At 36.0% G+C, this 14,970-nt stretch overlaps 2 protein-coding genes across 9 annotated transcripts in view; one reads left to right on the top strand and one right to left on the bottom strand.

The window, feature by feature from the left end:
- The first annotated feature begins 1,712 nt into the window (after positions 1 to 1,712).
- On the top strand, positions 1,713 to 10,060 carry LOC127871414 (N-acetyllactosaminide beta-1,6-N-acetylglucosaminyl-transferase-like). Of its 2 annotated transcripts, XM_052414326.1 has the most exons (3): positions 1,713 to 1,822; positions 7,861 to 7,960; positions 8,580 to 10,060. In XM_052414326.1, the coding sequence occupies exons 2-3, from the start codon at positions 7,930 to 7,932 to the stop codon at positions 9,830 to 9,832; spliced, it is 1,284 nt and encodes a 427-aa protein (XP_052270286.1). In that variant the 5' UTR covers positions 1,713 to 1,822; positions 7,861 to 7,929; the 3' UTR covers positions 9,833 to 10,060. The 2 variants fall into 2 exon arrangements, with proteins under 2 accessions (XP_052270286.1, XP_052270285.1); XM_052414325.1 differs by lacking the exon at positions 1,713 to 1,822 and having other exon boundaries at positions 5,788 to 7,960.
- The window catches only part of LOC127871412 (twinkle mtDNA helicase-like), a 70,207-nt gene continuing 64,815 nt past the window's right edge, over positions 9,579 to 14,970 (bottom strand). For 6 of the 7 annotated variants that reach the window (XM_052414320.1, XM_052414322.1, XM_052414318.1 and 3 more), the window contains one exon: positions 10,897 to 14,061. In XM_052414320.1, coding sequence (XP_052270280.1) covers positions 13,879 to 14,061 — 183 coding nt within the window. In that variant the 3' untranslated portion in view covers positions 10,897 to 13,878. Of the gene's footprint in view, positions 9,636 to 10,896; positions 14,062 to 14,970 lie in introns of those variants that run through there. The other variant, XM_052414323.1, reaches the window with a different exon arrangement.

Here is a 14,970-nt window from a genome sequence, read left to right on the forward strand (position 1 = left end):
GGCAGTTGGTACAAGTGGGTCTTATTTGCTTACGGGCTTGGTTAAAACTGTGTAAAAGACAGAAAAAACTAACTTGCTTCCATATGTGGGTTTCGGTAAGTTGGTTTTTTGTTGGTTTTGGTAAGTTGGTTTTTAGTGGGTTTTGGTATGTTGGTTTATGTGAGTTTTGGTAAGTTGGTTTTTTCTGTGTTTTAAGTGGGTATTTTACCAACTTGGTTAAAACTGAGTAAAACAATGAAAAAACTCTCTTGGTACACATATGTGGGTTTTGGTAAGTTGAGTTTCAGTATGTTGGTTTTTTGTGTGTTACAAAGACTCACAAAAACCAGCATACACAACTCACAAAAAACCAACATACCAAAACCCACAAAAAAACAACATACCAAAACTCACAAAAAAACCAACAGACCAAAACTCACAAAAAAACATCTTGCCGAACCCACAAAAACCAACTTAAACAAACTTCTGTATACAAAAGTGTGTTTAAGTTGGTTTTTGTGAGTCTTTTGTTTGCTTAAGGGATCATACAATTTTGCTTGTCTGACCTGTAACCTTTGTAAAAAAACAATATTTACACCTTTCTGGTAAATAAGGTAATTGAGATAAAATCACAACAGATCATTACAAGCCCCATGTGATTATAAAAAAGACACACACAATTTGCAAAAAAACTATGTTTATATAAAAAAAAGTGAACATTTTTACAATATTTTTGTTTAACAAAACCAGGAAAACATCTACCCAAGAAACATTATCACAATATGCCAGCACATTTAACATAATAAATTAAAATAAATAACATTCTCACCTTCGGGCTACCACAGGTAAAAACGGGAACCATTCTATATACAGTTTCAGTTAGTGAGGGGTGACAAAAAGGATAAAATTAATAATTATTGTGTTTGACTGTGTTGGTGGTACCGGATTTATAAAATGATGTCATTAAGGAATCCGTCATCCTATTTTTCTGGAATAGCCCTTTACACATATTAACACATATAAACAAACACAAAAAATTGCTCAGCACTACACAGTTCATATATTCTCCATGCAGTACATGACAGCCTCCTCAAGGCCCATCTCATTTTTTCTGCCACACTGTTGAAATGGGCTGGGCAAACTTTTTGGAGATGACATCTGCAATGTATATGAACAATCAATGCAGGATTTTACTGTACATTTCAGTATTCAAAAAACATGAAGAAGTTTATTACACCCAAATCAAGTCTGATCTGAATGACTTGATTTTGGTGGAATAAACTTTTACATCAATATCATCTGTTCAGATATCCCATTTTAACAACATCTGCATTAGAAGGATTTCAAAAGAGGTTTTCGAAACAATGAGGTAAATTACTGTTGCTTGAATTTTTTATATCGTTCAAAATGAAAGCTTGATCTTTAACTTTATACTGAGGTTATTTTTGTCTGCCTATGTGTTAAATTCTCCATAACTTTTTTATACACAAACACAATTTTTTGTAACTTAAATTTAAGCAGTAGAATTAAATTAACGCAAGACAGATTATGTGCTGGAGTCAAATTTGAAATAATTGCATTACGTTTGTTTCAAAATGGATATGGAGGCAGTAGGACACTTATATCTTTAAATCCCCCTTTTCCCCCCCCAAAAAAAGAATCATACCAACTATGGTGTAGTGTTCGGCAATCAGGAGACCCTCTCGAATAGGGGAGGTTAAACGACACTTTATAGAGCAGTCACCAGCTGATCAGGTACTGAAAACTATACCGTCATTGCCTTTGCGAGGCGCGTCTCGTGCATGATCTCATTTGAGATCAGGTCCTGAAAGATATTTTAAATGTAAGTGTTTAATATTGCTGTTATGGTAATCTTGTTGCTATAAAAAATATCAAGTTGCGATCTTCAATATTGCAAAAGTATTCATAAAATAAGCAATTTGGGCCACATATATTTAACCTCTGACCTTGAAGGATGACCTTGACCTTTCACCACTCAAAATGTGCAGCTCCATGAGATGCACATGCATGCCAACTATCAAGTTGCTATCTTCAATATTGCAAAATTATTTATAAAATAAGCGATTTGGGCCACATACATTTGACCTCTGACCTTGACCTTTCACCACTCAAAATGTGCAGCTCCATGAGATACACATGCATGCCTAATATAAAGTTGCTATCTTCAATATTGCACAAGTATTCATAAAATGAGCGATTTTGGTAGTGGGGGACATATTGTTTTTGCCCTGTCTGTTGGTCTGTTGGTTTGTTAGCGCCAACTTTAACATTTTACAATAACTTTTGTCATATTGACGATAGGAACTTCATATTTGGCATGCATGTGTATCTCATGAAGCTGCACATTTTGAGTGGTGAAAGTTCAAGGTCATCCTTCAAGGTCACGGGTCAAATGTATGTGGCCAAAATCGCTCATTTTATGAATACTTTTGCAATATTGAAGATAGCAACTTGATATGTGGCATGCATGTGTATCTCATGGAGCTGCACATTTTGAGTGGTGAAAGGTCAAGGTCAAGGTCATTCTTCAAGGTCAGAGGTCAAATATATGTGGCAAAAATCGCTTATTTTATGAATACTTTTGCAATATTGAAGATAGCAACTTGATACTTGGCATGTATATGCATCTCATAGAGCTGCACATTTTGAGTGGTGAAAGGTCAAGGTCATCCTTCAAGGTCAGAGGTCAAATATATGTGGCCCAAATTGCTTATTTTATGAATACTTTTGCAATATTGAAGATCGCAACTTGATATTTGGCATGCATGTGTATCTCATGGAGCTGCACATTTTGAGTGGTGAAAGGTCAAGGTCATCCTTCACAAGGTCAAGGTCATCCTTCAAGGTCAAACATCATATAGGGGGACATTGTGTTTCACAAACACATCTTGTTATGTTGAGGTGATATAATTGATGCTGGCAAGCCCACATAAGTTTCCATATATTAATCAACACTTTTACACTGAAACTAGTTTTATTTATTATAGAAACAGTGTCAGGCCTCCCTCTCCAGAAACAACACAAAAAAACTCACTAAGTCTATTGAATTCTCCAAAGAACATGAATGAAATGGAAGTATTCACATTTTTATAGATGTGTGATAATTACTGATTGTTCTTATAATATATTTAATATTTATTTATTGATTCAAAGTGAAAGACAAACAATTTCATATTCAGGTATAAAACTAAGTTTGAACATTTTAACATTTTTATAGTCTTTGGCAGTGATACTTGTTGTCCATCTGTGATGTTCTGAAAGAGCGATTTTCATCCAATATTTCCTTAAAATTATGGGGAGCCCACACATGTACAAAAGGTGCAATGGCAAACAAGCTGTAAAAAAGCCCCTTTACAATTCACCTTGATAATATATATGACTATAAACATGAAACAAAGACCTAGTTGAAGAATTATTGTTTCATTGTTGAGTTATATTAATAAACAAAAGACCAACTTATTGAAAAGTGTGTTAAAGTGAGTCTTTTAGCCTTGTTGCGGCTCTCAAATTATTTATAAAAAGACCAACTTAAACTCGCTTTAACCCACTTCTGTTTATAAAAAGACCAACTTCTGTTGTAAAAGACTTGCTTATGAAACAAAAAGACACACTTAAACACACATAAACCAGCTCATAAATAAAAAGACTCACTTTTGACACACACAAAACCAACTTCTTACAGCAAAAAAAATTCGCTTTAACACATATCTACTTTAAAAAACCAACTTAAAACTCAGTTAAGCACAGTTTAGCTCACATAAAACTCGCTTTTAATAGCAAAAACCAACTTCCGATCAGAAAAACTTAGAAAAAAACACAGTTTATGTTGGTTTAAGTGTGTTTTGGTATGAAAGTGGGTTAACTTTTTGCAAGGGCGTGGCCCAAATTATGATTCAGAATGTTGTCCCAAAATCATGTGATAGTTGCCTGCTCTGCATGAGTCACATGTAATGAATCATGATTTCAATAATATAATTAGCACGTTATTATTACAGTCGGCAAGTAGAGGCCGGTCGCCGCCCCCACATTTATGCGCTTCATCGTGTCTTTTCCGCAGCCCCTTTGACATTGGGATATCGAACCTGCCCTGAATATTAAGTCAGTCGCATGGGCCATCCAATGATCTAACATGCTTGTCGGTAATCCTCGACAATCGGTTGGTAATTCATGGCCGATTATAATAAAAGCTCACTCCGGAATAATTTTTTTTTTTTGGGGGGGGGGGGGGGGAGTGGGCGCATGTTGGTATGAACAACGCTTACACGTTAATATTAATACCGTATTAACCGTTATATGCCCTCGGTAGTGTGGCATATAGCAGTCCGTCCGGAATTGTTTTCCTGAGGGTTTTTTATCGAAGAAGAGGGGGTATATTGTTTTGCACATGTCTGTCGGTCCGTGCACCAGATGGTTTCCGGATGATAACTCAAGAACGCTTAGTCCTAGGATCATGAAACTTCATAGGTACATTGATCATGTCTGGCAGATGACCCCTATTGATTTTCAGGTCACTAGGTCAAAGGTCAAGGTCACAGTGACTCGAAATAGTAAAATGATTTCCGGATGATAATTCAAGAATGCTTAGGCCTAGGATCATGAAACTTCATAGGTACATTGATCATGACTGGCAGATGACCTCTATTGATTTTCATGTCACTAGGTCAAGGTCACAGTGACTCGAAATAGTAAAATGGTTTCCGGATGATAAAACTCAAGAATGCTTGCGCATAGAATCATGAAACTTCATAGGTACATTGATCATGACTGGCAAATGACCCCTATTTATTTTCAGGTCACTAGGTCAAAGGTCACAATTACTCAAAACAGGATAATGGTTTTCGGATGATAACTCAAGAATAATTAGGCATAGGATCATGAAACTTTATAGGTACATTGATCATGACTGGCAGATGATCCCTATTTATTTTCAGGTCACTAGGTCAAAGGTCACAGTGACCAAAAACGTATTCACACAATGGCTGCCACTACAACTGACAGACCATATGGGGGCATGCATGTTTTACAAACAGCCCTTGTAACACTACGCTTTAAAATATTGATCCGATTTTTGGTATGCGAGTTAACCTTCCGATGAAGTGTAAAAATTCTAGTCATTTGATTTTAACGAAGATACGGGCCTTTTATTGATCTAAGGGAAGTAATAAGCTTTAAAGGGAGATAATTTTTCAATATCATTTGGCAGGTAGAGGTCATTTTGATGAGGGAAGAAATATTTTCCGTTTCCGAATGTTTTTGTGGGCTATTTTTTGGCAGGCGAGTCTACATGCATACATGCCCTACAGATGAAGAGTGAAATTTATTCCAGCCCATTGATTCATTGGGAAGTTATTGGCATTTGACTTTTACGCAAAGCTTTCAGTTATTGAGCTGATTTTTAGTATGTTAGTCTACCTACATGACCTACAGAGGAAGTGTGAAATTCGTTTTGGTCCATTGATTTTTAGGGAAGTTACGGACCTTTGACTTTTTTTTCTATAATACCCGTTTTCCAGAGGTTGATACGCATAACTTGTAGATCGGATATTTGGTATGTGAGTTTACCTACATGACCTACAGATAAAATGTGAAATTCGTTCCTGACTATTGATTGTTTGGCGAATTCATGGGCCGTGGACTTATAACATTTTCTCTATGATAGCTGTTTTCGGGGAGGGGGGGGGGGGGTTACGCAACGGTTTCAGATAGTGAGCTGATTTTTGTGAACGCGAGTCTACCTACATGTCCTACAGTTAAAGTATAAAATATAACGCTTTCAGATATTAAGCTGAATTTTCGTACGTGAGTCTACCTACTTGACCTTCAGATGAAGTGTGAAATATGTTCCGGTACATTTATTTTTGGCGAAGTTATGGGCCTTGGAATTAGATTGTTTTCTGTAATAACCGTTTTCCGGAAGGTTTTTACGCAACGCTTTCATATATTGAGCTGATTTTTTGGTATTTGAGTCTAGCAAAAATGACTTACAGATTAAGTGTGAGTTTCGTTTTGGTCCATTGATTTTTTATGGGCCTTGTTTTATCTTTAATAGCTGCCGTGGGACCTCAAAGCGCATTGTGTTTTACCAACGCAGCTCTTGTTTTCTATGCTCTGCTCTTGACTGTGATTATTATAACGGGAACACCATTAACAGATGTATAAATGGACGTGTGACTTTTCGCTCTCTTTAAGTCTAATTAGAGTTTTCATCAACTCTTGAAGGCCAAATTCGATAAAAATGCAATTTGCACGCAGGTTAAAATAACTTAGTATCCTTTTATTTTCACACACATTTCGAAATTCTCGGTTTCCGCTCTTAAATTCTTACAATTTCTTCGAACCTTTACCAAACTTAATGGAATGTCTGTTTAAGACTAAGTTCGGAGTTTTTTCATTAATTTAAAAAAAATGGACATAAGTACTGAGTATGCCGAATAACTCGTGCCGTTTCCATCGCATATTCACGAAGTTTTCTGTAAATGACTGTGATCTAAAATGGAGATCAAATTAGATCACCAGACAGTTTTGCATCAGAAACTTCACAGTTATTGTCCTTTATATTAAAAAAGACGAAATCGTCGTTTCTTAAAGTAAATCATACAGTTTTCAACAAATCAACTATCTGCAAATTTGTGTTGATATAAATGAAAGCCAAGTTTGATAATCAACCAAAGCGCACCAGGATCTTCATAGTTACAATATGTCGAAATAGTTTTCTCATTCAATTTTCTAAAACATACTGTCGAGATAATGATTCCATTTTTTCACGAAAGCACATATTTTATTCTATGACTTTGCCCAAAATCGTTGAGATCCGGATAACACATATTGAGGATTGTTTTCACACTTTTAAGACATTAAATGCCGGGTGACAAACAAAGGGTTTGTTATCCTTTGCATGGGCATCACATAAACTGCCGAAGTGTTGGGGTTTTTTTTAAGTTAGTTTGATTTTTTATGAAAACAAAACATACGTGTTTATCAGTTAAAGTACCTATTGAAATTGGAAAAATGATTGCGTTAAATAACGTAATACTTATGTAATGTAGTTATTGTATGCAATAACTGGTGATGCTGCCGGAACAGCAAATAACAGCATATATTTTATTCCATTTATTTCAAGCGTTTTCGAATTTTGACTGTATCAAATGCGTGTTATAACAAGTTATCCGTGGAAATAAGCGACATTAACGTTCTGAAAAATTGAAGTATTTAACTTCAATTTATTTTGTTTATTTTACACAATTGGATTCGCCGAACTCCAAAAGGTGTAATTGCTGACGACCAAATCGCGGCATTGTCATTTATTCTTTATTAGTTTAAAAAAAACTTCACTGTCGTAGTACCATGTTTATATGTTGTAATACTACTAGAATTAACCAGATACTATATTTGTGCTTTATTTTGTACAAATACATAATTAACTACATGTTACTACGATCACGAAATGATATCTTAAGAGAAATATATGTCGCGAGGACCGCTGCCTCTACAACTTGATGTTGATAGGTTATTCACGCACTAACGACGGTCGAAAGCAAAACTATTCTGATATTCCGCAAAAAATATTACTGGTAAGCGAAATTATATTATCGTTAACTGCAAAGACGTGGATATGTGTTTTATGTCATTCTTGAGGTGTTATTTGTTTTGCGGTGAACAAGTATGATTTTCCTCTCCTCTTTTATAAATATTTAATAGATATACCACGCGCAAAGGTTCACCACGCATGCGATCGTTAAAACGTCTGTTTGGGTAATCAATTATTGACGATGGAATGGCTAGTACATTACTTTGGGTCAGATGGACCGCATATCCGATCAATAGTGCACATATGTCACTACATGTATACTGTTGTTCTAGCGCATTATATGGAGAACAACAGCAAGCTGATATTCTAGGTGGCTGTGCCATCATTTGTCAGCTGCTGTGATGGATCTGCTACGAAGTTGGTGCAAAAATGGTAAATTACTCAAATTGTTTCAATATTTAACAATGAATGCGCAATATTATATAGGGTATTTATGTTGAAAAAATTATTGAATGTTTTTATTGCACTGTTTTATTATTGTTTGTTTTTTTGTAACTAAGCTTTTGTTACTTTTAAGCGCCGACGGACATTATGCTCACTAAAAAATGTTGAAGTGCCTATACTCGGTATTATTTCTAACAATTGATATCACGGTCAAAACTAAACAGTAAAACACTTTCTTAAAATTGACATATATAACCATACAACTATAAGCTTATGTTAATCTTTTTCCATCATCGACCTCCTTGTGCATAAAAAGTAAATAGAACAACTTATTGACACGATAATTACCCAACTTAAATAGGTTAAAGTATTAACGTGGTATTTCATAGCTGAATGTACCTGTAAGTTCCTTTTTTCAATAACAAATCAAACCGTTTTTCCGCAAGCGTTGCAAACAAAAACATGTTTCTCACAAACTTATTGGAGTTTTAATGCATGCTAGGACAAGTTTCTCACCTGTCGGTGCGGTTCACTTTGTGTATACTTTAATATCATCTGCTACCACAGTATTGTATTTCTTTTACGTAGTAGTTTTTTTTCCTTCCAGTTCTCTGGTTTATGCAAAAGTATCCGAAGATTTTCAGTGCACTTCTATTCCTCGTGTTTCTTACTTATCGACATCAAACAAAATTCGGCCCAGTATACCAGAAAGCACCAAAATCGTACCCAAATATCGAGAAACAGTTGACACCTGAAAACACCAAATGCGACATCGACAAGCAACTCGAACAAAGTAGAGAGGTGTGTGACCAGTTATTCAGCGCCTTAAAGTTATCTACTGACGTCGCAGAGAAGTCCTACAGTGAGAAATTGTCCAGAGGCTGCAGTTTGGAAGACGCCATTGAGAACTGCAGCGCGTTGAAAGCGGCGCTTCTGTTCGGTAAGAAGAGGATCCAAGCAGACGAGACAGGCTTCCCACTTGCTTTTGCTATCAAAATTCACCGCGACGAGAACCAGGCATTCCGTCTACTGCGATACATTTACCGCACACACAACGTCTACTGCATCCATGTGGACGCTAAAGCATCTCACCGCATATTTGATGCGTTCAAGCGTATACAGGCATGTACGAATAACGTGTTTGTGATAGATGATCCAGTGGATGTTGTCTACTCTTCCATCAGACAGGTGGAGGCTGAATTGAAGTGCATGAAACTAATGAAAATGACAAGCGTTTCGTGGAAATACTACATTAACCTTACAGGTCAAGAGTTTATGTTGAAATCTAACGCGGAAATTATACATTACCTCAGAAAACTAAATGGAACTAATGACATTGAAAGCTATCCTCTCCCTGAAAATCATTTGTACAGAATCGGACAAGTTCACACCATTCAAAACGGCAAAATAGTTAAAACGTCGAAGAAAAAGGAACATTTTCGTTTAAAGTTGAACATCCGAAAGGGAAGCGCATACGGATTATTTAGCCGTGAATTCGTAAATTACCTTCTGAACCACCCCACAGTGAAGCTGCTGAAAGCCTGGCTCGAGGACACGTACGCTCCAGAGGAGCTTGTCTGGGCCACCATTAACGCGCTGGCAGACGCACCAGGTGGTGACGTCAACGAGCGTACGTACGCAAACGGGAAGTTCCAGTGCAGGGCTGTGAAATGGAGAACAGACGCCAGTATCAAGTGTCATGGTAAATACGTACATGATGTGTGCATATACGGGGTAAAGGACCTTCTTTGGCTTCTGCAAAGTGACTTTCTTATTGCAAACAAATTTTATGAAGAATTTGAAGCCGCGGCTTTGACTTGCCTCGAGACTGCCATGTACAGTCGTCTGCTTCAGTCATGACGTATTAGTATCACAAAACGTTATTAATTGTTGTTGAACGTGGATGTTTAAATGACCAAATTTCGATGACTAAGGATTTTGAAATAACATAAACTTACTGATTGCAACCATGTTTGTGTTTTATTTAACTACGACTCGATTGATATCGATGCTTATTTATGCCTTTTTTCTACATGAATATTGAATGCTGAAATAGCAGTAGCCTAGTGATTTACTTGTGAACACAAACTAAATACAACATGTATTATTCTATATTTATCTGTATATGTAAAATATTATATATATGTTGTATGTTACATGTGATTAAAAGTCTTCATTTTGATGAAGGGGTTTAAAGATGTGTCACTTAAAGCTTTACATTTCGAGAATCATGCAAACAATTCCAGTATGTGCTTAATAAGAAAACAATATCATCGCTGATTTCGGGAAAAACTGCACCTCAATACTCCGGTGCGAAAATTCACAAAGGAGGGATTCATTACTAGAAGTCATCAGTGCAGTTACATTCGTTTCATTTTCCCTTGTCAGTTTTACAAAAATGCGACAATAAAACTGCGATTGAGGATGTTCAAATCAATACATCAATCACTCCTTGAAGATTGGGTTCACATTTAGGGTTTAATGTGTCCACATATGTAAATATTGAGATTGTATATGTATCAATGCGTATGTTATCTTTACATAACATCTTCAAGCAATATTTTTTCAATGCAAATGATAGGAAGACATTGGTTGAGGGTCGCATTGCTATAGGTCATACTCAAAACCTGCAAGTTATTTAAGGAATAACAATTGTTCGAGTATACTATAAGCAAACTGCTGTATAACCCATTGGCCATACACATCAATATGTTGTGAAGGCATTTTTAGAGGGTCATTGTAATGTTTGTTTAATCTATTTGTACATGTATTTGCAATGGGAGTGATTACAAAACAACTCATCTTGAGACTTGAACCCTTGGAACACGCATGGGAAGTGCTCAGGTGTGCCAAGGTATGGCAAGACAATCGCAGCCCTGGATGGCTAATTCTTAAAGGGCAGATAAATTTTTTTTAACACAACCTGTAGTTTATCACAGTTTATTATGTGTGATTCAGTATACACGTATAAAACAACCGACAATGCTTATCCAAAATATTCTCTTAAAGTAATAATAAAGTAAAGAACAAGAGCACAACATAACGGGTGCAACGCTCGGCTGCGAAAGCTTGTCAGATTTTTTTTTTTTTTGGTCACAATGACCTTGACCTTTGACTTAGTGAGCCAAAATGGGTGTGGCATGAAGAACTCATCAAGGTGCATCTACATATGAAGTTTCAAAGTTGTAGGTGGAAGCACTTTGATTTTAGAGGCAATTTTAATGTTTTTGTATAAATTTTATATTAGAGGTCACAGTAACCTTGGCCTTTGACCTAGTGACCCAAAAATGGGTGTGGCGTGTAGAACTCATCAAGGTGCATCTACATATGAAGTTTCAAAGTTGTAGGTGGAAGCACTTTGATTTTAGAGCCTATGTTAAAGTTTGATGTTAGAGGTCACAGTGACCTTGACCTTCGACCTAGTGACCCAAAAATGGGTGTGGCGTGTAGAACTCCTCAAAGTGCACCAACATATGAAGTTTCAAAGTTGTAGGTGGAAGCACTTTGATTTTAGAGCCAATGTTAAGGTTTTAGCACGACGCCTATGGCGGATGACGAGCAGACTATGACAATAGCTTGGGTTTTCTCTGAAAACAACCTCGCTAATAAAAACAACGCATATTTATCAACTTGACAGATTCTCAACTCAATCATGCAACTTATCACGTAATACATAATACTGATAAAAATATGGATCATTCGATTCTTTGTTATACAGCTGGTGATTCACATACATATTGAGTTCTTTATGTATACCAGTTCTAGCATTTACATATATACAAACTGGTGATTCACATTCATATTGAGTTCTATATGTACATGTATACCAGTTCTAGCATATACATATATACAGCTGGTGATTCACATACATATTGAGTTCAATATGTATACCAGTTCTAGCATTTACATATATACAAACTGGTGATTCACATACATATTGAGTTCTATATGTATACCAGTTCTAGCATATACATATATACAGCTGGTGATTCACATACATATTGAGTTCTATATGTATACCAGTTCTAGCATATACATATATACAAACTGGTGATTCACATACATATTGAGTTCTATATGTATACCAGTTCTAGCAAAGCTATATACAAACTTCTTATTTTACACTAATGACAGGTACATTATATTCTGACAAGAGACGTTTATACTTTAATCTAAATTTATGTAAGGATAGGTGATCACCATTTAAATTGATTTGAAATAACTCTCTGATTATACTCCTTTGTTATTTTTCTTTGTTATTTAAATTGTGCAGTCAAAAGACGTAAAAATGTAGTTAACATATTATTTCCATTGTTTTGATAAAGGCATTATGCCGAAACGTCAATTAAAGGAGTATAATCAGAGAGTTATAATTATTTAATATCCCTTCGGATAATTCAACTGAGCTTATATGATTTGAAATAAGTAACATAATAAGCACCTATAGGAAGCAATAACCCAGAGAGTACCCGGGATACATTTCTTTGTAATTTTTTACGTTAAGGCAAACTGCTTCCTGCAATAGAAACATACCTAAAAGTGGTTGTGTTTAAATATTCTTTTAACATGATTTTATTTACCATAACACTTGTCTTACTGAGATGTTCAAGTAAAACGTTTACACAAAGTCTGAAATAACTTTATCTGATGAGATTCAAGTGACACGGCTGTTGCACGTCGGCCCTGGTACTTTACTTTCCTAAAGCAGCACATGACCACAAAATTGAATGTCTCAGTATAATACAAATAGCTGAAAATTAAAAATCATTCAAAATCATGTAACAATTTTAAAAGACAAGTAAGTTTGTTTGGTAGGACAGATGAAACAAACTGCAATTACTCACATAGTGCAACCTTAAAGTAAAATGGATCTCATAAACATACACACAAAATGTTTGGCAAAAATACATTTTTAAATAGAATATGATACATAATGTAAATGATCCCAGTCTTGCTACATACGCTTACTGCAACAACATGGTAACAAACGCAGTTACACGCAGAAATCAGAATAATTCTCATTCCCATAATCCATCTTTTAAGTACTATCCTTTCCAGTCAATCAGTTTTCAACAATCTGTTATACAACCACTATCATCTTCAATATTTTCCTGATACACAGCATCAATATTCCGTCCATAGCTTTCACTCAAAACACAGAAAAAAGACAAATCAATGTTTGTGTCATATTGATGGATCCACACAGGGCTCGAAATTAACACTCGCACACTCGCAAAATGCGAGTAAAAAATACCGATTGCGAGTTAAGTTTTAAGCCACTAGAAATCTTTTGCGAGTGAAGAAATAGTGAAAAAAAAGAGTTATATTGCTAAATGCGCTCGACGTTGTGAACGCTAAACCCCAGGTTAATTAATAGAACATCCGAATACCCATATGCGGAAGCTCGCACTTTGTATGTAGACTGGTATACTTATAGTACATATTTGCGGATGGTATTGGTACAAAGAACATGAAACAGTTGATTATCCACACATGTTCACTATAAAGGACAAAAAACCTGAACAGTCATGTCGCCGAAGCGAAAAATAACTAGTTTCTTTTTGCACACAGATTGAAATAACAAAACGAAATATAAAGCAAAGTTAACTGTTGAGTTGAGAGAAAAAAAAACGGAAATTAAATTCTTCCACGAAAACAGTGAACAAGTGGGAAAAAAGAACTTCATATATAACACCCAAACTTGTGGTTGATGTCATATTTTATTTAGTTTTAATAGTACTAAACTAATGTCCAAACTTGCTTTTATTTATGTTTCCAGCAAATTTTGCGAGAATGTTTTTGATTTTGCGAGCTGGTATTTAAGCTGCTCGCAATGTTTTGCTAGTAGAGAGAAAAGTTAAATTCGAGCCCTGCCACAACGTCAGTAAAAAGCTGATGTCATATTCTCAGTCATCCATGTCAATTTCCTCCTCTCTCTGGTCCGGTTGGGCCCCTTTCTCCTCTTTCTGGTCCGGTTGGGCCCCTTTAGGTCTGGGAGAAGCTCTCTTGCCAAGCTGGAAGCCATTACTGTTCTTGTCGAACTTCAGCAGAAGCATACCAAGATCGCCATCAAAGCGGTTCTTCACAATCTGTCAAAGAAACAGGAAAATAAGCCACTTAGTCAATGGTGATTCATTATACTGTTAATATAGGTCATTAAATAGATTTTGTCACAATAGTGACAAAGAATAACCCTTGACACCAAATGGCGTAATATGTAAAAAGTTTATAAGAAATATGTAACCTCTCGGTGTGGCCAGTTTTTACCACAATGGCATCATTAACAAACATTTGAGGAGGACCAATAAACAATGTTATATACACAATAGAATACCATGCTTTGAAAGAAAAAGATCTTCAAATGTATTTTAATATGTAACAACATGCATGCCCCCCATATGGGCTGTCCGTTGTACTGGCAGCCATTGTGTGAATACGACTTTTGTCACTGTGACCTTGACCTTTGACCTAGTGACCTGAAAATCAATAGGGGTCATCTGCAAGTTACGATCAATGTACCTATGAAGTGTCATGATCCTAGGCAAAAGCGTTCTTGAGTTATCATCCGAAAATCATTGTACTATTTCGGGTCACCGTGACCTTGACCTTTGACCTTAAAATCAATAGGGGTCATCTGCGAGTCATGATCAATCTACCTATGAAGTTTCATGATCCTAGGCATATGCGGTCTTGAGTTATCATCCGAAAATCATTTTACTATTTCGGGCTACAGTGACCTTGACCTTTGACCTAGTGACCTAAAAATCAATAGGGGTCATCTGCGAGTCATGATCAATCTACCTATAAAGTTTCATGATCCTAGGCATATGCGTTCTTGAATTATCATCCGAAAATAATTTTACTATTTCGGGTCACCGTGACCTTGACCTTTGACCTAGTGACCTCAAAATCAATAGGGGTCATCTGCGAGTCATGATCAATCTACCCATGAAGTTTCATGATCCTAGGCGTATGCGTTCTTGAGTTATCATCCGAAA

The sequence above is a fragment of the Dreissena polymorpha genome, chromosome 3, assembly GCF_020536995.1.
Source record: "Dreissena polymorpha isolate Duluth1 chromosome 3, UMN_Dpol_1.0, whole genome shotgun sequence".
NCBI lineage: Eukaryota > Metazoa > Mollusca > Bivalvia > Myida > Dreissenidae > Dreissena > Dreissena polymorpha.